At 30.9% G+C, this 25553-nt stretch overlaps 2 protein-coding genes and 3 non-coding genes across 5 annotated transcripts; 1 reads left to right on the top strand and 4 right to left on the bottom strand.

Annotated features, from left to right (window-relative positions):
* Positions 1 to 6776: 6776 nt before the first annotated feature.
* On the bottom strand, positions 6777 to 7856 carry LOC115720342 (uncharacterized). The gene is made up of 2 exons (XM_061107962.1): positions 7196 to 7856; positions 6777 to 7105 (listed from the first exon to the last, which is right to left on the bottom strand). Exons 1-2 carry the CDS (start codon positions 7854 to 7856, stop codon positions 6777 to 6779), a joined length of 990 nt encoding a protein of 329 aa, XP_060963945.1.
* Positions 7857 to 11509: 3653 nt separating this feature from the next.
* LOC115710810 (probable aquaporin NIP5-1) lies at positions 11510 to 15024 on the top strand. Its single transcript, XM_061107903.1, has 4 exons — positions 11510 to 12394; positions 12500 to 12919; positions 13007 to 13068; positions 14436 to 15024. The coding sequence occupies exons 1-4, from the start codon at positions 12176 to 12178 to the stop codon at positions 14638 to 14640; spliced, it is 906 nt and encodes a 301-aa protein (XP_060963886.1). The 5' UTR covers positions 11510 to 12175; the 3' UTR covers positions 14641 to 15024.
* Positions 15025 to 19660: 4636 nt separating this feature from the next.
* LOC115703434 (small nucleolar RNA snoR2/U65) lies at positions 19661 to 19811 on the bottom strand. Its single transcript, XR_004009199.2, has one exon. It is a non-coding gene; the product is annotated as a small nucleolar RNA snoR2/U65 (small nucleolar RNA).
* Positions 19812 to 19959: 148 nt separating this feature from the next.
* LOC115703422 (small nucleolar RNA snoR77Y) lies at positions 19960 to 20041 on the bottom strand. Its single transcript, XR_004009187.2, has one exon. It is a non-coding gene; the product is annotated as a small nucleolar RNA snoR77Y (small nucleolar RNA).
* Positions 20042 to 20098: 57 nt separating this feature from the next.
* On the bottom strand, positions 20099 to 20243 carry LOC115703432 (small nucleolar RNA snoR2/U65). Its single transcript, XR_004009197.2, has one exon. It is a non-coding gene; the product is annotated as a small nucleolar RNA snoR2/U65 (small nucleolar RNA).
* Positions 20244 to 25553: the final 5310 nt, after the last annotated feature.

The following is a 25553-nucleotide window of genomic DNA, read 5'->3' as shown; positions in this document are numbered from 1 at the left end:
TAAACTCAAGAAAGCTCTATATGGGCTTAAACAAGTTCCTATAGCATGGTATGACAGGTTAACCTCATTCCTTCTAGCAAATGGGTTTGCCAGAGGTACTGCTGATAACACTATCTTTATTAAACTCGTGCAACCAGGTATCTTTGTAGCTCAAATTTATGTAGATGACATCATTTTTGGGTCTACTTGTGAAAAGGAAGTTGTCAAATTTGTTGATCTCATGACTAGTGAATTTGAAATGAGTCTTATAGGGGATCCGAGTTTCTTTCTAGGTTTACAAATTAAGCAAACTGATCAGGGTATTTTTATCTCACAATCCAAATATGTTAGAAAAATGCTTGAGAAGTTTGGCTTAGATCACACTAAACATGCCCCCTACTCCTTTAAGTACTACTACCAAACTTAGCAGAGACGAGTCTGGTGAGTCTGTTGATCCCACCCTATATAGAGGGATGATAGGTAGTCTTCTTTACTTGACAGCCAGTAGACCTGATATTTGCTTTAGTGTAGGCTTGTGTGCTCGATATCAAGCTAATCCCAAACAGTCTCACCTGTCTGCTGTTAAGCGTATTTTTAAATACCTATCTGGAACTTCAGAGTTTGGCTTGTGGTATTCAAGAGATACCAACATGTCCATTGTTGGATACAGTGACTCCGATTGGGCTGGGAGCTTAGATGATAGGAAAAGTACCTCGGGAGGGTGTTTTTACTTGGGAAATAATCTTGTGTCATGGTTAAGCAAAAAACAAAATTCAATTTCCCTTTCCACTGCAGAAGCTGAGTATATAGCAGCTGGAAGCTGTTGTACTCAACTGATCTGGCTTAATAAGATGGTTACTGATTATGGGTTTCCACAAAACTCATTGGTCCTATATTGTGATAGTACAAGTGCCATTAACATTTCCAAAAACCCAGTTCAACATTCACGTACCAAACATATAGACATACGTTATCATTTCATTAGACATATGGTTGAATCTAAATTGTTGACTATTACTCATGTGTCTACAGGTGCTCAACTTGCTGATTTATTCACCAAGGCTCTGGATGCTCACACCTTCGCCCATCTTCGCAACTCCATTGGAGTTTGCACTATCTGATCTTGTGGAAGTTGCATCTTACATGGGTCAACTGCCTCTGGCTGTGGTAAGTTGGTCAATACTATATGTCTAGGGAGTTCACATGGTGTTTGGATTATTAATTGGCTGTGTTTAGGGATGAATCATTCGCTACCCCAGTTGTAAAGGCTACCTTTCTTGGATGAAATGGGAAGAGCTATCCTTGTACCTTTGAGTGCCTAGGAAAGTTTGCTCTTTTTCGAGTCACTCTCAGAGAAAAATTTAAAGGATGACGGCTCCATCTCCCTGAAAGAGTGAAAGCCTCAACTGGTTGGCAAAACCCAAAGAGTGCCTGTTTATTAATTATAAGAAAAAGAGAGAGAAAATTTAAAAACTGGGGGAAGTCATCTATCTTCTCTTTTGAGTGTCTCGTTTGAGATGAGTGAAGTGCCTTGGTTAACTTCTTGGTGCTTCACATGAGGTCACTTCACACACAAATGGTAGCTTGGTGATTCATCCTTGATCATGTGTCAATTGTTATCCTTTCATGCATATGATATTGATCCCTGTATGTTCTCAAATCTTATTGACTGGCTTACCTGTGCTTTAAGTGTTGTTGTCCTGTGTAGGTGTCCTTCTACAGATTGTTTTTCAAAGCATTGGTGTTCGTTTCTGATGAGCTATTTTTTTCCAAATTGAGTGTATGTTTTTCCATGTAATAATTTTCAAAATTTTAATTCTCAGTCGTTTTTTTTTACGTATTGTCTATCTCGGGTTTGGGCTGTTGTGTTTTTACTATTGTTAATGGGCTTGGGCTTCATTCTATATAACGATAAGGGCATTTTGGACTTTTTCAATAATTGGTAATAAATATCTGTTTTTACCATCATTTGATTTCACCAAACTTGTCAGTCAAACTATTCATCTTCTTAAGCTCAGTTCGACTTCGTTGTGGTATATACTGTTTCTGGGGTGTGGTGGCTGTGCAACAGTGGGCAAAAAGGCTGGGCGTCTCGTGAAAACATTTGCATTAACTGGTGATGGCTCGTCGTCACTCTCACCAAATGTGGAACCCCACTCGTCCCCCACTAGGTCTGAATCGCCTCCATGCACACCAATCCCAGGTAAGACTTCTTCCTCTGTAAGTCTTCCTAGAAGGTTTACTCGGTCCATGTCGATTCCTTTTGCCTCGACTAAGGCTCATCCACCCCCATCCACCACTTCACCCCTCCCTCCCACTGAGTCTGACTCGTCTCAGCCCCCTCTGTCGAAGCCTCACCCAAAAAGGAAACATGTCTCCTCTGATGCTACTCCTTCCTCAGTGGCTAAAAAAATCAAAATCCCTGAACCTAGTGTGTCTGAGCCAAACAAGTCTAATGCACTGTTTTACTCTAATGATGAATTGCTTAGATTTCAAGAGAATGTATGTCGTCGCCCATTGTGGCCTGAATATCGTGTTAAGCTCAAGCATTTTCCTAGGATTAAGGAGTTAATTGAAAATCGTGGGTGGTCTCTGTCTGTTACTCATCTCCAACCCCCAAATGAGAATCTGGTCAGGGAGTTTTATGCCAACCTAGATGAAAGCATTCTCAATAGGAAGAGTCAGTTCCTTTATCTTGCTTATATTAGAGGTAATAGGTTTCGGTTTGCCCCCTCCACCATTAGTTGTGTCCTGAAAATCAAAACCATCACCCATCCCACATTTAATGATGAGTATAAACCAGAGTTTAAGGATGTAGGTGCTGAGATTACTGGCAATCCTAATTTTGTTTGGAATGGGAAGGAGTTACCTGTCACGGTTCTCTCAGAGTTCTACAGGATCCTCCATAAAATTGCTATGTCCAACTGGTGGGCAAATTCACATATTTCCACGATCAACTACAATACAGCTCGATTTCTGTATGCCTTAGGCACTGGTGTAAGCATTGATCTTCCAACACTCATGTATGATCGGATTATGAGTTCTGCCTCTGCCAAGAGTATCAAGCATACCCTGCCTTATCCCAGCTTGATCAACAGAGTGGTTAAACGAGGTTCTCCAGTTGTTTATGAGCAAGACAAAATTCTGCCAGTCCCATCCATTGGTAAATCATTTAATCCTGTGCATAGCAAACCACTTCCACTGTCAGTCATGGATGTCTCTGCTGTTGGGCTTCTCTAATGGAAGATTTACCTTCTGCACCAACTGCTCCTTCATCCTCTCGAGATGGGGCTGCTTCCACTCCTTGGCAATCTCAGTTGATCACCACAGTTACTGATCTGGCCACCTCCTATGCTCGTGATCAACTCAGGTAACGTCGCTTTGAAAAATCAGTCATTGATGTTCTCATTGCTATGGCCAATGTCCTCAAGGAATCTGAAGCTTCTCCAGCTGTTCACTCTCAGAGGATTGTGTCTAGCTCCTCTGCTGATGAGTCTGACCAGCATAAGGTCTCTCCTGGTCTCTCTCCATCTCATGCAGCCATAGATCCATCTGCTGAACAAAGTCAGCCACAGATGTCTGCAGCCCTTCCAGTACCTTTATCTGCTGATGTTCAAGGTGCTCAGGTTATTTCTCCATCACCTCCTATGCTCGTGATCAACTCAGGCAACGTCGCTTTGAAAAATCAGTCATTGATGTTCTCATTGCTATGGCCAATGTCCTCAAGGAATCTGAAGCTTCTCCAGCTGTTCACTCTCAGAGGATTGTGTCTAGCTCCTCTGCTGATGAGTCTGACCAGCATAAGGTCTCTCCTGGTCTCTCTCCATCTCATGCAGCCATAGATCCATCTGCTGAACAAAGTCAGCCACAGATGTCTGCAGCCCTTCCAGTACCTTTATCTGCTGATGTTCAAGGTGCTCAGGTTATTTCTCCATCACCTCCTATGCTCGTGATCAACTCAGGCAACGTCGGCTTTGAAAAATCGGTCATTGATGTTCTCATTGCTATGGCCAATGTCCTCAAGGAATCTGAAGCTTCTCCAGCTGTTCACTCTCAGAGGATTGTGTCTAGCTCCTCTGCTGATGAGTCTGACCAGCATAAGGTCTCTCCTGGTCTCTCTCCATCTCATGCAGCCATAGATCCATCTGCTGAACAAAGTCAGCCACAGATGTCTGCAGCCCTTCCAGTACCTTTATCTGCTGATGTTCAAAGTGCTCAGGTTATTTCTCCATCAGCTGGTCTTGACAAAGAGATTGATTCCTGGTTTCCATAATGAGAGGATATTGGGGCTGGTATTCAGGGGGAGTCTTCACACACTATTGTAGTCCAGGGGGAGCCTTCAAATGTGGCAGCTGTTCAGGGGGAGATTTCCACTGTGGCTCCATCATCTGCTCCTGATGGTGGTGACTCAAGGATTCTTGGTTCCTGTGCTCCTCTGGTCTCTTATTCTAGCAGTGATTGATTATGATCATCGAGGGGGAGTTATTTTACCTTTTGATATAAACTTTGTACACAGTTTTTTTTGGGTTTGTGTTAATATTTTGGATAGTGCCTGTGTATCTTTTTGTTTTTGGTTTGTCTAAACTTTTGGTTGTTTTAATATGAATTTTCGTTGATCATAATTTGCCAAGGGGGAGATTGTAAGTGTCATGTTTTGTGTGGCAAATTAGAAATTGCTTTTGTTCAGTATATCTGCATCAATATTTGTTTGTCTAAACATCTTTTCTGTAGTTAGTTGCATCTGATTTCACTAAGTGCATTTTAGTGCCATGTCAGCTTTCTGCGTGTTTGTTAGTTTGTGCCAGCTGTACTTTGCTGGTTGGTTAGTTAGTCAGATTTTATTATCTTTAGGATATAAATTCTGTTGTGACTGTTGTTCTAACTAACTCTCTTCAGTTAGAATCATTTTCTTGATTCTTGCTCTGCTAGGGCACAACTTCTTTTTGTTTTCTGTTTTGTAGTTTGCAGAGTGAGATTCTAGAGATCTTCCTGAGGTTGAAGATGGAGTTTGAATCTGCTGGATCTGAAAGGAGTTCAGATTACTTTGCTGAAGGTGGTTCAGCTGTGTGTTTCTTGTGTACTGAGATCTAAATGTGTTTAGATCTCAAAGCTTGAGGTTGTTCAAGCATTAGGTAAACTTTATACAAAAGTCAATTTAGATTACATTGTTTGATTTGAAGAATCAGAACTAGAAATTGTAATTGAATTGATTGTTTAGTGAAAGTTACTGTACCCGGTTCAAGGGAACCCAAGCACTACTCGGTTGGAATGCGTTTCCAATGCAGAGGAAGCTTGTAAATTCTGTGTTCATTGTTTTTAAGTTCAGTTCATAACATAGAATTACTCTGTCAAGAATCATCAATTAGAACTTGTAGTAATTAGGACTTGCATATATATTAATATATTATTTGTAACATTATTATTTTTAATATTGGGAGTATGTTCAATTTTAATATTCTTGAACTTTATATTTATTTTTTATTATTATTTTTAATATTGTGATATGTTCAATTTTAATATTCTTAAATTTTATATTTATTTTTTGTATTTTTATTTTTAATATTGTGATATGTTCAATTTAAATATTCTTAAAACTTTATATGTATTTTATTATTGTAATTTTTAATAATGAGAGTATGTTCAATTTTAATATTTTTAAATTTTATATTTTGTTTCTCAAATTTTTAAAACTTTAAATATTGTTTTTTAAAAAAGAATATAAAAAAACCTAGTATATAGATGAATGTCCATAATTAATTGTATATATTATATATATTTGGGATGGGTGGCAAGTACCTACGCCCCAGCATGAGTACACTTCATGATAGTGTTGCCACCACTAATGTTTTTAGCTATTCTTATATTAATTTATAATATCAAAAGTAAAAATAATAATAATAAAATTATATTATTGGCGCTCTTGTGACAATAGCATCATTATAATATTAAGCATTGACGATATTTAATACTATTATTTTATGAGTTATTAACAGTTTTTTAGTTATTAAATTAAATTATGTTTCACTTAATATTTTTAGTAATTCTCCTTTAACATGCCTGAATTAATGTATGTGATTAAACATAGAACAATAAATTAACAAAATTTATAATAATAAATAATGGGATTGTGAGTCAAGGATGCATAATAATTCATATTAATGTGAAATTGGAATATGAAACTAATTAACAAGTATATGGAATGAATGAATAGATTGTAATAAAGATGATGGAACTTGTTCATTTGACTTTCTAACATTCCAGAATACGACATATATGCTAGATCTGGTTAGGAAGGAGGGGCATGTGGGTGGATGGATGTGGCCCCCTTTATCTTTTCTCTTCTTCAATTTTTATAATATTTTGTATTTTTTTTTTTTTTTGTAAATATTATTTTTATTGTGTATTTAATTAAATTATTGATTTAACTTCCTATTTTATTAAATAAGTAATTAAAAACTTTTTTTTTTTTAAAAAAAAAACAAACCCTCTAAAGTGTAAACTGTACACCCGGCCTGTTATTTCTTTCTTTAGCTTTGCTACCATTTCAACCATTATATATGTTAAGATATTTCCATCTTTATTTCTCCAAAAAAAAAAAATCTCTATCTTTACTTTTTTTCACTATTACGTGTCTCAATATTTTTTTTTATTAAATTACACAAATTTATTCTAATTTGTTTAGAAATTACAAAAACTTCCCCTAACAGAATTTTCTTATTATTATTATTATTATTATTATTATTATTTTTTTTGTTTTTTTTTTGAAAGAAAAGTCTTATTAACAAAAAAACTAGGAACTACACCAAGTTAGGAAGATCAGCTGTACAAAAATTAGCTAACCACCTAGGAAAAGAATGAGTAAAATTTTTAGTGGTTTTAGTTGCAAGGCATTTCCTTGCTAACATATTAGCACACTCATTATTGTTTCTATGAACATGAACAATGGTATTACAATTTAAACTCTCCCTTCGCAACTTGATTTGGTGAAGTATAGTGTTGACAGCACGTAAATGAGTGTCTTGGTTCTTAACAGCATCCACAATTTGCTTGCAATCCGACTGAATCTCGATGGGGCTGGCTGCTGTGTCCGGTTGATTTTTGAGAGCTTCCAAGATGGCCCAAGCCTCTGCCATTTCAATCGAACAGCACCTATGACAGTAGACCATACCAGCAAGCAAAATTATACCTTCCTAGTTGCGCCAGATAAATCCAGTACCTACACCAGCAGCTCCCATTTGCATGGCAGCGTCACAGTTGACGACGATGTGTCCAGAAGGAGGCCGGTTCCATTGCTTCAGGTGAGGGGATTCCAGAGTATGCTTACTGTCATTCTGCACCAAGGGACTCGATCCTGGGTAAGCTGAGAAGACCCATTCGATCAACTGGACACCATTCATGACCTGTAGATTGTTCCATTTCCTGTTCCGGTTCTCCCAAATGGCCCACATAATTTTAATGGCATCTTCAAACTCACTCATGTTTAGTTGTGCCTTTAAAGTCACCAATATATCAAACATAGACCCTTTGTTAATATGTTCACATTTTTTATACCAAGGGACAAGTTTCCAAATTGGTTTAACTTTAGCACAAGACCATAGTGCATGAGTAAGAGTTTCAGCTTGGTTACCACATAAATCACAGCTAGGATGAACAGTCATACCTCTATGGGACAAGTTTGTTTTTGCTGGCAGCCAATTATGACAAACCCGCCACCCAAAAAGCTTCATCTGAGGAGGTAGTTGCATGCTCCACATCATCTTCCACCATTTGTGAATGTCTTCCATATTAGAGCATCTAGTGGGATGTATATTGATTTCTCTACCAATGCGATAACCACTCTTGACACAATGTAATTTCCATTTGGGGTAAACGGCCATATCAAAGTATCCTCCATGTATAAGTCTATAGGAATTCCATGAATCTAAGAGATGTCCTCCTCATGGAAGTGTTTTTTAATTTCCTCCAGTTTCCATAGGCCGTCTGTATTGATGAAGTGGTGAAGTTTAGTGTGTGGTTCAATCCCAGGCCTTTGTAAAAGCATGGCCCCCGAGGGCCTTGGTATCCATTTATCTTCCTAAACCCGAATCTCTCTACCATTCCCCACTCTCCACCGAGCCCCCTCTTGCAAAATTTTCCTACCCCAACAAATTCCTTTCCAAACACACGATGCCCCCGGAGGACAACCAGCTTCCATGAAGGATACATTTGGATAGTAGCTGTTCTTTAACACCCGAGCTAGTAAAGATTGAGGACTATGGATAAGTCTCCACCCTTGTTTTGCCAAAAGAGCTTGGTTAAATTCATTGAGGCTTCGAAATCCAAGGCCTCCTTCCTCTTTGGGTTTGCAGAGTTTGTCCCAAGAACCCCAATGAAGCTTTTTATTATCTTTTGTATCCCCCCACCAAAAATTGGCAGCAAGGCTATGGAGACCCTTATTAGTTTCTTGGGAAGACGGAAGCAACTCATTGCATAGCTCGGGATTGCCTGAACCACCACCTTAATTAGAACCTCACGGCCGGCTTGGGAGAACATAGAAGCCTTCCAACCTTTAAGTTTATTCCACACTTTGTCCTTTATGATCTCAAACACCTCTTTTTTCCTTCTTCCCACAAAACTATGTAGCCCCAAATACTTAGCATGATGTGAGACAAGGCGCACCCCCAATCTAGTAGCAAGATTTTGACCGTGAGAGGAGGAGATTCTTTTCCCCATACAGACTTTTGATTTTTTAAGGTTTATTTGTTGACCCGAGAGTTTGGAATAACGTTGAAGGATATGCTTCATGGTGTCACACTCCTCTTCCTTTGCATTAAGGAATACAAAGCTGTCATCGGCGAAGAAAAGGTGAGAAACTTTGACTCTATCCCTCCCAAATTGCACCCCATTTATGCTCCCAGCCCTTTCGGCATCATGGATAAGGCAAGAAAGACCCTCGGAGCATAGTAGGAAAAGGTATGGGGAGAGTGAGTCCCCTTGGCGAAGACCCCGTGTAGGTTGGAAATTCCTGTTCTTCTCCCCATTAATAAGAACCGAGAAGGACACACTTTTTACACACCTCATTATTTTCTCAATCCATTGCTCCTCATATCCGAGACCCCTCATCATTGTGACCAAGAAGTTCCATTCAACTCTATCGTACGCCTTGGACATATCCAACTTCAGAGCCATTTTATTCCCATTGCCAGATCTCTTAGTTTTCATACAATGGAGACTTTCAAACCCAACTATGGCATTATCTTGAATGAGTCTTCCCCCTATAAATGCACTTTGTTCCTCCGAGATTGCTTAGTGGAGACTTTGTTTCATTCGGCCAGCTAGGCATTTTGCCACTATCTTATAGATCACATTGCATAGGCTTATTGGTCTAAATTCAGTCATGCGAGTTGGTTTAGGAACTTTTGGAATGAGGCATAGGAGTGTGTCATTGATGTCCTTCACCTGCATCCCTTCATTGAGGATTCCCAAATAAACTTTAGTGACTTCGGGACCAATGAGAGACCAATACTTCCTATAGAATAAACCAGGCAAACCGTCACTACCGGGAGCTTTTTGGGGGTGTATGGCACGCATTGCTTGGAAGACATCCTCGGTTGTGAAAGGCTCTAATAGGTATTCATTGGTAGTTCTGGAGATGCGGTTAGGAATGAGACACTGAAATTCTTGCAATTACTCATTAGTAGCTGGACTTGATGTGTATAGATTCATAAAATAGTCACAAGCCACTTTCCCCATGCTTCGGTTCCCTGTTACCCAATTAAAGTTGTCATCTACCAGCCCTTTGATTGTATTTTTTGCCTTTCGATTGCTAGCCTTGTGGTAGAAAAACTTAGTATTTTTATCTCCCACTTTCATCCATATTGCTCTACTCCTTTGACTCCAAAATTTCTCTTCTTTGTCAAGCAAAATGTTTTGTTTGCGTTCCAATTCCTGTAGCTGTTGCCATTCCATTGTGTTGGTACTTCGGGTCAACTTATAAATTTTCTCCTCATATTCCTTATTATTATTATTATTATTATTATTTGAAATGGGAATGTTATAAATTTCTATATATAACTAAATATATCATCATTAAGTCAACTCTTTGTAAATAATAGGAAATTTTTTTAAAAAATATTTTTCTTTTATGTTTTATTTACAATGTTACGGTCTAATTTTTTTAATTACAAAAATATACTTTGTTTAGCAAAAAGTGAAAGAAAAACTAAAAAATAACAAAAAATCAACCTCATTACAACTATAAATAAATTATAAAACAACTAAAACCAACCATAAAACAACCTCATGATACTATAATAATACAACTATAAATAAACGGTATATAATTTTTACTGGAGAAATATTTTTGTAAATAAAAATGTTCAAAGAATAAAACTAAAAAGTTTTTCTGTGTGAACGTGGTTTCATAATTTTTCGGTCTATTATGTAAATTTTTTTAAATAATAATAAAAAAAATAGTAAAATTAACATCTAAGAGACTCGTGAGGAAAAAATTACTAGTATCAAGTAGAGCTATCAATTCATGTGTGTCGTGCCGGACTTAATTGGTATTTTGATGAGTTTGTAATAATATGATTGTGTCATGCTAGGCCATAAAAATATGAATCCTGTTGTACCGTGCCGAAAATTTTATAGGATATAATTTAGTATTTTTATGTCGTGCTCAGACTCGTGCCAACCCTTTTTCTTAAACAGACAATCTCATTTTTTTATAGAGGCTCAAATTTGTGTTCCACATTTTTATTAAAATTAATATTAATGATCTAATTACTAAATTATATATATTTGTTTATTTTCATTTTATATAATTTTAATTATACACAATCATATAAAAAAAATAATTATAATTAATAATAAAATTGGAATTTTTACTATTATTTTAATTGATTATAATTTATAAAAAATATTTAATATTATTATTAAATTATCAAATTTTTTAAAGTGTCGTATATTTGATTATTTTTTAAATTATAATTAGTTTATTTGTGTTTATATGTTGTATTTTTAGATTTATCGTGTCATACTTACACATATATTTTGCATATTAATTATGTCGTGCCATTTTGTAATATTATGTCTTATCATACTCAAACTCATATTTTTGTATCAGGTCGTGCTCATGTCTCGTGTTTGATCATGTGGTCAAAAAGTCCGGCCCATATTTATAATTATATAGTCTCATACTAACAAAGAATTAAGAGCATTAAAAGTGATATTTTCAAATCAATATTTTAATAAAATAACAATAAAAATAAAATTCTTCACCCAATTTTTTTTTTAATACAACTTTTACCGTTTACATTTTTTTTTTTTTTTATAATTAATAATAGTTTTGAGTAGTTTAATTATGTGTGCTTGTGATTTTTTTTTTTTTAAAAAAAATCATGTCTGTTTGTCTAAATTTTGATAGCTTTTAGAAATTCTAGTTACATAGTAAAATTATTGCTGAGTTGTGTAATTTAGTCAAAGTAAAGTGGGGAGATTATGGTATAAAAAGACTTTCTTATAATTATATAATTTTTTTTTTTGAACAATTATTATTGATAATATTTTGGTGAAGAAAAGTATCATATACTGATATACTGCTATAAGCCTACACTCTATAAGAATAGCTTCCGTTGCCTCTCTTTTCATCACACTCGTTCTGTTCTACCTTGCTTCAATTATTATTATACTTTCTTCGTCTTCATCTTCATTTCTTTACATCTTTTGTTTATGATTCACTTTTCTTCTGCATATTTCTAATTCGTTCTTCCACTCCATGATCTTCATCAAAAACTCATACGAAATCATATTTATCTAGTCTGTGAAAAGCCTGGCTCACTTCCTCAATATTTTACCTATTCCTTAACCAAAACATTTATAAAAGCCTTCAAAGCATGTAGTAATATCTCTTATTATCTCTTCTTTCTATAAAACCAAAAAAAAAAAAAGTTTTGATGTTTACATGTTTGAAATTTATATTTACAATTCTCTAAGTAATTAGCTATAATTAAATTCAGTATATAGTTATACTACCCAACACACTGGCGGTAGTTAATTCAATTCCTTAGAGAAAACCTTTAAAAAAATCTTTAAAAACATGTAAAGTCTGTCCTTTCAATTCATAAATTTCTACCCTTTTTATTTATTAATAAAAAAATCCCCAAAAAAAAAAAAAATAGTCTCATCAAAGATATCAAAACATTAGAAAAAAAAAATGCCAGAAACAGAGATAGGATCACCAACGGCAGCGTCGGCTCCGGCAACTCCAGGGACTCCAGCTCCATTAATATCATCATACAGAATAGACTCATTATCATATGATCGGAAATCGATGCCGAGATGCAAGTGCTTGCCAGTGAGCGCCCCAACCTGGGGTGAGCCTCACTCTTGCCTCACCGATTTCCCCACTCCTAATGTCTCGCTCACTCGCAAGGTACACTTAAATTAAATTAATATATTTATAGAAACAGATTAATTTTACAGGGCCATGGATGGACTATGATTGTTACATTATTTATAAGAATATGTGTATATGCAGCTAGGAGCAGAGTTTGTGGGAACGTTCATACTGATATTCGCAGCAACAGCAGGGCCAATAGTGAACCAAAAGTACAACGGTGCAGAGACTCTGATTGGTAACGCAGCCTGCGCTGGGCTTGCGGTGATGATAGTGATACTGTCGACGGGCCACATCTCGGGGGCCCATTTGAACCCGTCTCTGACCTTAGCTTTCGCAGCTCTGCGCCACTTCCCTTGGGCCCATGTGCCCGGTTACATCTTGGCCCAAGTGTCTGGTTCAATCTGTGCTTCCTTTCTTCTCAAAGCTGTGTTCCATCCTTTCATGTCCGGTGGCGTTACTGTTCCTTCCACCAGCCTCGGCCAGGCTTTTGTGCTCGAGTTTGTTATTACCTTTAATCTCTTGTTCGTTGTTACTGCTGTTGCTACCGACACGCGCGCGGTACATATATATATATATACTCATTTAACTACTTCTTTGGTTAATTAATCTTATCAAATTAATAAGAATGTGCGTATGTTTTAATAGGTGGGAGAGTTGGCCGGTATTGCAGTTGGTGCTACAGTTATGCTAAACATTCTTATTGCAGGGTAACATTCTTTATTTTCTTCTTTTGACACTAAAACTTATTTGTTAAGTAAATAGATTTTAGGTGACATTATTACTAAAAGCTCGAATGGTTGTTAAAACAAAAAAAAGTAAATGTTGGTTGGAATCAGTATGGAGTAATGATACTGATGACAGCATATTATCACGAAAAATTAGGAGTGTTCGCGGTGCGGGTGGTGCAGTTTTTAACCATTTTTTCAAACCAACCCGCACATGCAGTTTTTTAATTTTCCAAACCGCACCCGCTAAAAAACCGCAAAAACCGCACCCCAAAAAATGATGCGGTGCGGTGCGGTTTTTGCGGTTTGAACTATCACAATTTTTTTTTTTTAAACCATCATAAAATAATTAAACTATCATTAATATAATTATTCCAAAACACTTAAAAAAATACAACAAACTTGAGACTAATAAAAATTATAACAACAACAATAAGTCAATAATCTTTTTAAAGTTTAAACAACACACCTAAATCAAAATAACAAACTTGAAACTAATTAAGTTCCAACAACAATATAAATGTACAACTAACATACTTACATCAATAGATTAAAAATAAAACAAACACAAACTTCCAACTCCAAATTTTAATACACATGTATGGGCTTGGGTTAATTTGTTGCTACGAAGAGAGGGTTTGAGAAGAGTTATGGATTTTGCCCTAAGATTTATAGGCTTGGGTTGGGCTCATATATATGGGCTTAATAAAATAAATATAAAAATTGAAATTTTAAAAGATGCGGTGCGGTGCGGTTTGAATCGCGGTTTAATAATTCAAAACCGCAAACCGCACCGCACCGCGCGGTTTGGGAAAAATTCAAACCGCTACCGCAGCGCGAAGAATTTCAAACCACATTTTTTTTGCAGTGCGGACGGTTTGAGCGGTTTGATGTACAACTCTAAGAAAAATTAAGAAAAATTAAGGAATCAAAAGTCTTGTTGCATTAAAAATATAATAATGATACTTTAGAAAAGAATAATAATTAACTTATTTTTTAATACAAGCAATAAAGAACTTTTGGCATGTCGTTGTATCTGAGTCCCTGAGACTAGCTATGAGTGGTGGGATTAAAAGAATCAAATCAGTCAATCAGCTAGATATGAAGAAAAGAAAACTGTTAAGTCAAAATATCTGACTTGTCAGATAGAATACATATATTAACTCTATTATTGGTACAATAATTTAAAGTAGTACAAATTTGGAGGTGAAAATACAAATTTAAAGTAGTACTCACGTACGTAATTGTTTTTCAAGTCTCTCTACAATAATGGAGAGTTATTATTAATTAGAGCTAATTAGTAGTTAATTTGGAATAATATAAATATATAATGAGATTCATGGATGCAGGCCGGCAAGTGGAGGTTCAATGAACCCAGTTCGGACACTAGGCCCTGCTGTGGCTGCAGGTAACTACAAAGCACTGTGGGTATTCTTGGTGGCACCAACACTTGGGGCCTTGGCAGGTGCTGCTACCTACACCGCCGTTAAGCTCCGTGACGATGAGGTTGACGCTCTCCAACGTGAAGTTCGACCCGTCAGCTTCCGCCGTTAGTTAGCCACTATCAATAACATGAACGAGTAATATTACAATATGTTCATGACAAAGCTAATAAAAAAATAATGCAAGTGACATATGATGCGATGCGACCCTAAGTCTACTCTACTCTACTCTATCTCTATCTATATATTATATATATTTTATGAATTGATGGTGTGTTTTGATTGTTGCGTAGTTAGGCTCTGCTCTCTCTCGTTCCATATATAGGCTATTTCTTGGCTTGTTGTGAACAATGTGATTCTATACTATATAGTACAGACAAGTAGTGCGTGACAACACAATACTGTTTGCTTTATGTATTGTACATTGTTCAATGTTCAGTTGTTTGGTTTAAATCAAAATAAAAACTGCATGCATATTCATTTGCATTTTGCACTATACTATATATTCGAGTTCGGTTCTTATTTGATCTTATTAAATATATATTATTCCACCTAATTATTTCCTTTTATTGTTGTTGAATTATAGTACCAACCAATACATTCAAATAAAAAAGGGTTTAATATTGCTGAGAATGCGATCAATAAAAGAAAAACTACAAGTCCTGGTAAGGAATATTAATTTAAAACACTATGATACAAATCATTCTATTTTTATTAGAGTACAAAATGTATTTTATATTATTCTCCTAATTGAAAAAGTCTATACAAATAAATATAGATATACGGCAAACCAAAGAGAAAAGCCCAATAACTTAGGCCCATTACACAAAATAGTCCAATTTAATACACCTCCCTCAAGATAAAGTGTATAAATTATGAACATTCATGGATACAACAGTTTTGAATTGATTGGGAAAGAGAGGTTTGGTTAATAGGTCTACAATATTATTCTTTGTAGAGACATGAAGAATTTGAGGCACCCTTGTTGGATCTATCTTCTCCCAAAAAATGTGATAATCAATGTTAATGTGCTTTGTCCGCTCATAAAAAAAAAAAAAAAAAAAAAAAAACTGAGTTTTTGAAGATGTGTATAGTTGTTGTATTGTCACAGTAAATAATGGGTGGACTAGTGTGATTGATACCAAAATCTTTTAATAATGCTAGAAGCTATGCTATCTCATATGTGGCAATAACCATTGCTCTGTACTGGGCTTCAACAGAAGATTTGGAGACTGTGGGCTTCTTGGACTTCCAAGGGATGACAAATTGACAAAAAAAGAAGCAATATCGATATCCACTAATTGACCTGTGAGTATCAATGCAAAAACCCCAATTTGCATAAAAAAAAAAAAATTAAGATGTACTTCTACATCTTTGAAATTAGAATCAGGAAAGGCACTTAATTAAGATAGTTTGAGAATTTGAATAAAAAAAGACACCTTGACCTGAAGTGCCTATATTGTAATATAAGATGCACAACATGAAGATGGAAAGTTTTAGGATCATATAAGTATTGATTGAGAGTATTTACATTATATTCAGACGAATAATAGATAAGTAAATGAGCTTACCAATAAGTCGTCTATACATAGTTGGATGAGGGAGAGGATTACCAACATCTTTACCAAGTTTGATATGGGGTTCTATGGGTGTGAAAGGCACTTTGGTTCCCAAAAAACCTGTATCATTTAACAATTGTAATGTCAATGATCGTTGAGAAATAGAAATGCCTACAGATGCGTGACCTATTTTCAAGCCCAAGAAAAACGTAAGGCAAGATATTTCAATTGAAATGTAGAGTTTATTGTTGGAATTTATACCCTAAAAGTAAGTAATTAATGGATAATATATTATAGAATACATGAAATACAATTATATAAGATATTATATTTATATATTAATTATAAAAGTATAATATATAAATATCTGAAAATTTCTTATTCATATGGAGAAGGTATAATCTTGTAAGGTCGTACAAGAGAATTAAGATTATACAATATGAATAAAACTAGTCGGTAGTGTATTCAAGTAAAAGAATCTTTAATACATAACTACTAAGTACAATTTACTATACACTATACTTTAGTATGTGATTTTGATTCAGATCATCACATATGTGGATAAACATGTAGCAAAGGTGTTGTGTATTATTTAACTATACATGACGGCACCGATATGTAATAATATCTTTCATCAATATGTCGTTTATTATGAAAGAATTATTCATATCACAATGATGATCATTAGTAGATATGTCTGAATCATGGGTATACATAAACTCCTATTTGTGTTCATTGAGTTCTTTGATTCACTCGTTAAAGTTTCTCAAAGAAGATGACTCTTACAATTTCTGTTTTGGGATCTTAATGACTTGAGTTGGTGAAAACATGTTATACAATAATAGAATTCAAACTTTCCGAAAGGATCGAATATTAGTTCCCATATAGTGTTAATTTTAGGAGTGCTAACAGTTGGATCCAAATATATTATTAGATTATAGATTAACTGTTCACTTTGCATTAATGATACATAAGGAGTCAAGAGATAATTAGAAGAGTAAAATGGTAATTTAGACCAACTCTAATTATGAACTAATAATTGGAGGGAGAACAACTTATATTGATTATATCAATAGACTACTAGTAAGAATTCTATAAATTTAATTCTATATTGTCAAAGAGTGTAATTTTATATTTATAGTGGAGTAATAATAGAATTAATAAACAAGATTATTCTATTAATCAAATCAATAATAATCAAGTATTTTTGGAGCTTCAAAATATAGGTACATAGTCTCTAAGTCACCTTTATACAACATTGTACAAGGGAAGGTTTAAGGGCTTTTTTCATAAATGTACAACAAAAATAAAATAATTACAAAAAATGTGCAAAAAAAAATTATTTTAAAAATTTATACATTTTGAAAACTTATTACATGAAACCATACATTTTTACTATGTTTATTAAACCTCAAAATAAACAATTTCGTAAAATTAATTAAACAGATTTATAAAAATAAACAAGTTAAATATTTTTTTATTAAAAGATAAATGTTTATTATCTATTTTAGTATGAATTATTATAATTTAATAAGATTTTTTTTAATAAAATACAATATCAAAATTATAAACATTAATTTATATAAAATATAAATCAATACTTAAAATTACTAAAAATAAACATGACACGTAGAGTGATATAATAAACATATGTGAATATTATTATTTTGTTTATTAAAGTAGTATGTTTAATAAATAGAAAACAAAATAAACATATATATACAAAGTATTTTATATTATTAGTATGTTTATTATAATTGTAAACATAAAAATAGACATAGTCAATTTATACTATACTAAAATAAGTATATTTTCTTTCTATTGTTTCTATACATTGATTATTTTCTAATGAGTTAGTAAACGAGTTTTCTATTGAAGTATAATTCTTACATCAAAAAATAAATAAACAAACATAACTTTATAAATTCCAAAAATTATTTAATTAAAAAAAAATAAACACGACACAATTAATAAACAAAGAAAAAGATAAAGATAAACAATTTTTTTTATATATATATATTATTATTTATTTTCTAAAAAATTATTAAAAAAATAAACATAATACACGTAGAGTGATATAATAAACTTATGTGAATATTATTATTTTGCTTATTAAATTAGTATGTTTAATTAATAGAAAATAAAATAAACACATATAAAAAATATATAATTATAATTGTAAACATAAAAATAAACATAGCCAATAAACACACATATAAAATGTTTTATATTATTAGTATGTTTATTATTATTGTAAACATAAAAATAAACATAACCAATATTACCATATATATACTAATCAATAATTATTACCATATATATATATATTATAAAAAAAATTGAAAAAAAGTTTTTAATTATATATAAAAGTGTATGAGAAAATGATAATAAGTTTTTTTGCACATATTTTGTAATTAATTAAAATAATGTATAGAAAATTGTAAAATGCCCAAGGTTTAATATGATGAGAAAATTCAAGTAAGAATTAATTTCTATGAGAAATAATTCTTAAGGGAAAATAGTAATTTATGAAAATTATAATTTTAAATAATTATAACAATTATGAATTGTGTAATTAAATAGTATTTAACTATTTTATTTTCTTTGATAAAACTATATTAATTAGCAGTTAAATATAATATTATTCTTAAATAGTATAATTGAGAAAAATATATTATTTTACTGAATATAATATTTATTTTAATCCTTGTACAATAAGAGATTAATGAAAATTAATCAATTATTTTATTGGCAAATAAATAATAAATCTTATTTGTAGTAAAATTAAAAAACTAATTTTGGACCTTAAAATAGGACCTACACGTGTAGGGTGTCATATAAAGGCTCATGTTAATTTTGTTTGATTATTTTATTATGAAAATAAATCAAATGAAATTAAGTATTATCTTTTAATTATTTAATTAAATATATTATAAAGTAATGTACTTAATAAAAAGATTATGTTAAATAAAATGATATAACAAATTTCAGTTAATCAGTTATATGATATTTATATTGAATTTGAATTAAATTAAATATTATCTTTTATTTTAAAGGATTAAATAAAAGTTTTGTTTACAACATCTATTCTATATAAAATGTGGCTATATAACTGAATTTTTGGTTTATGAGAAATTTTATGAGAAATTAGTGGGTGAAAACTTTTTTTAAAATTTTTTATTCAAAAATAACAATCTTTTTGCCTGAGGTTAAATTCAAAAAAGATATTTTTGGCTGAGGTTAAATTCAAAAAATATATACGATTGACATTACCTTACATCCGATTGCCACCAATATTTAGAGTCTTGATTTGGTTTGCTGTGTTTGGCTCACATTAGCAATAAAGCCCGTCCCAAAACGTGATTTCAGTCTAATTGAGGTTCCAATGCAGCGTAGCTTATCTTCGCCATAATTCTAATCTGATCACTTAAAATGTCAGCTTCTTCCATTAGATGTGTTGTTAGGACGATCGCACGCCCTCTCTTAGCATTCTCTAAAATATCCCATACATGTTTTCTTGTAATTTGGTCCATACCAGTTGTTTTTACATATCGAAAGAACAGATTAGTAAACTAATATGATCAGTAATGAAACTACAACATGCATGAGTGAAATAAGCATTGTAGAATATCAGTCTCAACTAAACTAAAATAGTTTTTCTCAGACCAATCGTAACTCGCCGGTCAAAAGTCTTCAAGAGCTACCATCGACGTGGCATTGGTCCACACAAAAGAAAAAAAAATAGAGACAAACAAATTATTTCCGTTCCCACTTAACTTTCAATAATTTTTTTCAATGAATTTTTAATAAAATTCAATTAACTTTAAATTAAATGTTAAAATTTCTTTTGAATAATATAAAATAGATAAATGTTGAAGCCTGAGGAAAGTCAGTAAATTCACATCAAAGAATTTCAGATGGTAATTCCAATTGTAAACTAATTATCATCGGCCTCATAAAATTGATAACTTTTTTTGTTCAAAAATCAATATATATAATTGAAGTGTACGAAGATGTAATCGCACAAAACGACTTCGTAGATCAATAAAAAAATATGATCCTCAGATTCCTATCAAGATGCAAAAAATTTTGTTCTTGGACCAATCACAGCATCGCCCGTCAAAGCATAGAGCTACCGTAGACGTGGCATCGATCTGTACAAAATCAAATGCAGTTTATATTAGAATATTTCTAATTAAGGAAATAAAATAATATTATTGATTCTGATAAATAAATATTTTATATTCATTGAATCTGGACAGAATCAATTACGTAATATTCTATATATGGTCAGATTTCTATATTCATTACCTGATTTGATTTCCTGAATTAATTGTCAAAATATTCTGACAATTAATGTGGCACAGATACTGATGGAGTATCTCACCTATAAATATAGGGTCTCGGTCCCCGAGCTCCTCACTCATTCTGTTCATAACAGCAAATTCCATCTAAAGAGAGTTGAGAGAGCGAGGAAGCCCGATTACCCATGGTAGTCAATTTCCTTTGCAGATCAAAGCTTATGTGGGTTTGAAGCTCAAGATTCAATGGCTGGAGGTATTTCGATCCTTAAGTTATATAGTGTATATATTTGTTTATTCCGCATTTTATATATACATACATATATTTCAGTTTATACATATAAATGTCTAACAGTTGGTATCAGAGCGGATTATATATCTCTGCCTTGATTTATTTTGAGTTTCATATATATATATATACATACATTTACGGGGTTCTTCATTTATAATATAATATATATTTTATATATATACTTTCATATTATATAATTCCCGATTATATGTATTCATATACTCAATTTTTTATATATACATATATATATATATATTCATCTTCATATTTACGTTTATATATATATATATATTATATACATTCATTTATACTGTATAATATATATATGTTTCTGAGTATACACTTTCATATTATATTCATTGATTTCTTTCCATATAATTGATTATCATATTCTTTTATATATCTTTATGATATTTTATATGGTTTAATGTGTATATATAAGTATATATGTATATATGGGTATGCTCTTAATGGGTATTACCCATGCATGGGTATTTTATTCTTGACCATTGGATCAAATATCTAATGGTTGATATTTATAATCATTAATTAAATATTAAAAAATTAATATTTCCTATTTTGTTATTCTCTATATTCCTAAAATAGATAAAACTATTAATAGAAATAAAAAATTTATAAATGGAATTGTTATTTAAAAAATAAAACACATTAAAAAAAACTAACAAACTATTTTTTTTAATAAAAATCATTCTAAAGATTAAGAAGAAAAAAAATGTATATTTATCTAAACTAGAATTCTAAATTGCATTACTGAAAACAAAAAAAATAATAATTTTAAGCTTTAAACTGTAATACATATAAAATGTATAAGATTTTTTCTAAAACTAAAATCTTTAATTTCATAATAATTAACAATTATTTATATGTTTTTATTTTTCAAAAAAAAATACTTGAGCTTACCAAAATCTATAAGAACAAAAGCAATAAAAAAAAATTTAACAAAAAAAAAAATGAAGGAAGAAAAAAGTGTCATAAACATTATTGAATAATAGCAATTGCCAACACAAGAATTTCAGCACAAAAAATTATATTTGACCCCTAAACAAGATTATCATCTTCCAATCCTAAAAATATAAATAATGAACAATACCTCATTAGTTATTCTAGGAGAATGATGTATGGTAATATCAAAAAATCATTGGATGATAATAATATTTCTCTAACAATGATAGCCTAAGTAAGAACTAAGAAGTATTGTAGCGTTTTATTTTTAAGAGTATGAATAATATTAAGACAATTGGATTCCACAATAAAGCTCTTATTCTCCTAATAAAAAAAACACATTAATATACATGTAAATGATTTTTAGTTTTACAATAATAAATTATTAATAAACTCACAATTTCATAAAATAATAAAGTAGTAATTTCAAACTATTAGTTGTAATTATTATTTCCAATTTTATAAAAAAAATAAATATAATTTTTTTTTAAATAATTGTTAGAAACTTGCCATAAAAAGTTATTAGATTGTTACCTTATTAATTTTTTGTAGTTCCCATCAATGGGTATTACCCATTAAGAAGTGTCCCATGTATATATATACATATCCAGTATTGGTTTTTGTTTGTATATATATTTTATATACATTTTCTTTTCATTTACGTATATATATTCATATTTATATATATACTTTTATATTAATATTTCATAATCTATATGTTCATATATATATATATGCACATTCATATTTATATTCATATACTGTGTGTATACATATAATTTTCATGTATATATGTTTATGTATAATACTCAATGCTTTCATATTTTTGTTGCATAAAATTGTATGTAATACTCTCTTTCATACATTAATGATGATTTTATGCAGTATATATACATTGTATACGAGTATATATATATACATGAAAGTTTTATTTTTCGGTCTATAATTTTTCCGTTGTCATTTTCGGTATTTATTTTAAATCCTCTATTCATTACTATATTCATATAATATTTTAGATCGATTTTTGAATGAAAAGGATTTAAAACCCATCTGAAAACTGAAAAAATTCTCTTAAGAACACGATTATGAAATTAAAGTCTACATTTTACGTGTTTTCGATGCTTGAAATCAATATGGATCTCTTAATTTATTCATTTAGATCATTTTGGAATTGGTTTCATGAATTTTGGTCATCGGTGTTGTTTTTCATGGCAGTTTTTCAAAAAAAAAAAAGGAAAATTAAGAAGAATTTAAGAAAATTCCAAAATTTTGTTACTTTGATTTATTTTTGGAATTTTATTTATTTCCTTAATTTTGTTGATTTAGTCAATTAAATTACATTTGTTTAACTTTCCATTCTTATTTAACATATATAATTTCATATATTATATGTTATTTAGTAATAAATTATTATGGAAAGTTTTTAATTTGGTAAATTAATTACATGCTTTATTTTTACATGTAATTACAATAATTGTGATATTTTAAGAATGTAAATATTTAATTATTCTACAATTAAGTGCGCAATTATTATATTTATTTACCAATTAAGTAATTTATTGATTAAATTAATTGATAATCTGCCATTAAGTATATTCTTTAATTTTGCATTTAATTGATTTTATATAATTAATTGTACTAATTTGTATATTTACCTTATTTATACAAATTAATTATTAGTACAAATAATTAAGATATTATATGGTTATAAATGCATAATTAATTACATATCATGGAATTAAGCATTTAATATATTATCATACAATAATTGTTTTAATTTGTATTTATTTGGAAAATTTATTTTTAATACAATTAATTTTGATTTGTATGATTTAAATGCTATACATAAATTCCTTTTATAGTGCTAGATATATTTAGAAATATTCAAACATTAAGATAGGTTGAATATTTTATATAGCACATTAAGTTTCATAAAACTTCATAAAATTATTCATAAAATATTCATAAAACTTCCTAAAATGAATAAAATATGAATAAAATGTAAGTAATTTTGTGGTTTGACATAAGAAAACATGAATTTGGGACAAATGCTCATATCTAGAACGGTTTTTAATGATCTTCGGACGACCACACTAGGAGCATTAATCTCAGTGATTGTCTACTATGTTAATAACAAAATTACTTTTAGGTAGAGCCCAATACCTAATGTCAAAGTGAAAATATAATTTTATATAATTAGGGAGTAGCCACAGCATCCTTATTTGTATAAAATTATATATTAATTAAAATTCACCTCAATGGACATAACTTGTAATTAATTATATAAGTATGATAATTTTACCCCACAGGGATTTTATTATATTTGTATAATTAATTAGGATAATATGTTAAATTAAGTTTTCTTAATTTACCCCACAGGGAGTTATGGGGATTTAATTTAATAGTGTTATCACAAATTTAATTAAAGATAGATAATAAACCTTCATTTTCCAAAACTAATTGTTTAATTAAATCTATCATAAAGTTCATCTAATTTTATTAAATTTAAAATTTAGCCCACAGGCAATTTTGGATTTAGTAAAATTTTAATCTTCAGTTTATACTTTGGTGTCTAGTGAACCACATAATTTTAAATAATTAGGGAGTAGCCACAGCATCCTTAATTATATAAAATTATATATATTAAGTGGATTAAGATCACATAATGGACATGAATTATGTGAACATAATAATCTTACCCTACAGGAATTTTATTATATTCACATGATTAATATGTTAAATTAAATTCTCTTAATTTATCCCACAGGAAATTATGTAGATTTAATTTAATAATTTTATCATAAAGTATAAAATTTTGAAACATTTATAAATAATTAAGTGTTTCATACCTTTCATTGAGATAGAAATATTAAACTTTAAGTTTTTCATAAATTGTGTAAATCTATCATAATCTACATCTAAATCTAATCTTATTAAATTAAAAATTTAGCTCACAGACAATTTTTGTTTAATAAGATTTCATATTTAAGCATGTTTATTCATTGGTAAAAACATGATTCATTTAAACCTCAAAACTTTATATGTAATTTTATTACATCACTATTCATAAATTTCTTCCATACCAGTAGAAATTTCCAAAAATTTATTCTGATAACTTAATCTAAAATGTACAATTTTTACTGTATAATTAAGAAAAATAAATCACACTTTATTATCACCAATAAATTTTAATTTATTGTGTATGAATTCATTCTAATATAGTTAATGTGATTATTAACACATAGTGGATTATTTTAGATTGTTATTCCACATTCATAATTTCTTCCAAGGTTTACGAATAAACCTAAAAAAGTCAGTAACTGTGAGCAAATCTTATCCACAGACAAGATAAGTTCTCACATTTAGAAGTTTAAGGAACAAGCAATATAGTAGTGACTTTGTTTTAAAATTAGCAAAGATCTTTATGTTCCAAGATTCTATTGAAACTTGATTTAGACACATTTAGAGGTCTTTACTACAAAAATGATGTCACTCATAAAGATATGCAAGTTCAATCTGACAATAAGAAATGTGTTATTAATAAGAATTCTTCTACATTATAGCACCAAAAATTATGGAACTTATATCCATGAATAGAATAAATGTTAGTAAATGGTGGGGATATTCATTACACTTTATTTTACTAACTTTATTTAGAACTTGTGTGAATTTTATTAAGAATATGTATTCCAACAAGTCAAAATCGGTGCACATTAGAATTCTATCATATTAGAAATCATACAAGTCAATTAATTTTGAAGACATGGACTCAAATTTTGCATCTCTTTTTTAACGATTACTCACATAAATAATTTTTCTACAAAAGTATAGATTTATATGTTTCAAAGACATTTAAATCTTAAGTAGAGAAATTGTGCATTTTGCATATTAAGATAGTGAGATCAAATAT

Source organism: Cannabis sativa, unplaced genomic scaffold (assembly GCF_029168945.1).
Source record: "Cannabis sativa cultivar Pink pepper isolate KNU-18-1 unplaced genomic scaffold, ASM2916894v1 Contig3, whole genome shotgun sequence".
NCBI lineage: Eukaryota > Viridiplantae > Streptophyta > Magnoliopsida > Rosales > Cannabaceae > Cannabis > Cannabis sativa.
This window is presented reverse-complemented; position numbering and strand designations above follow the sequence as displayed.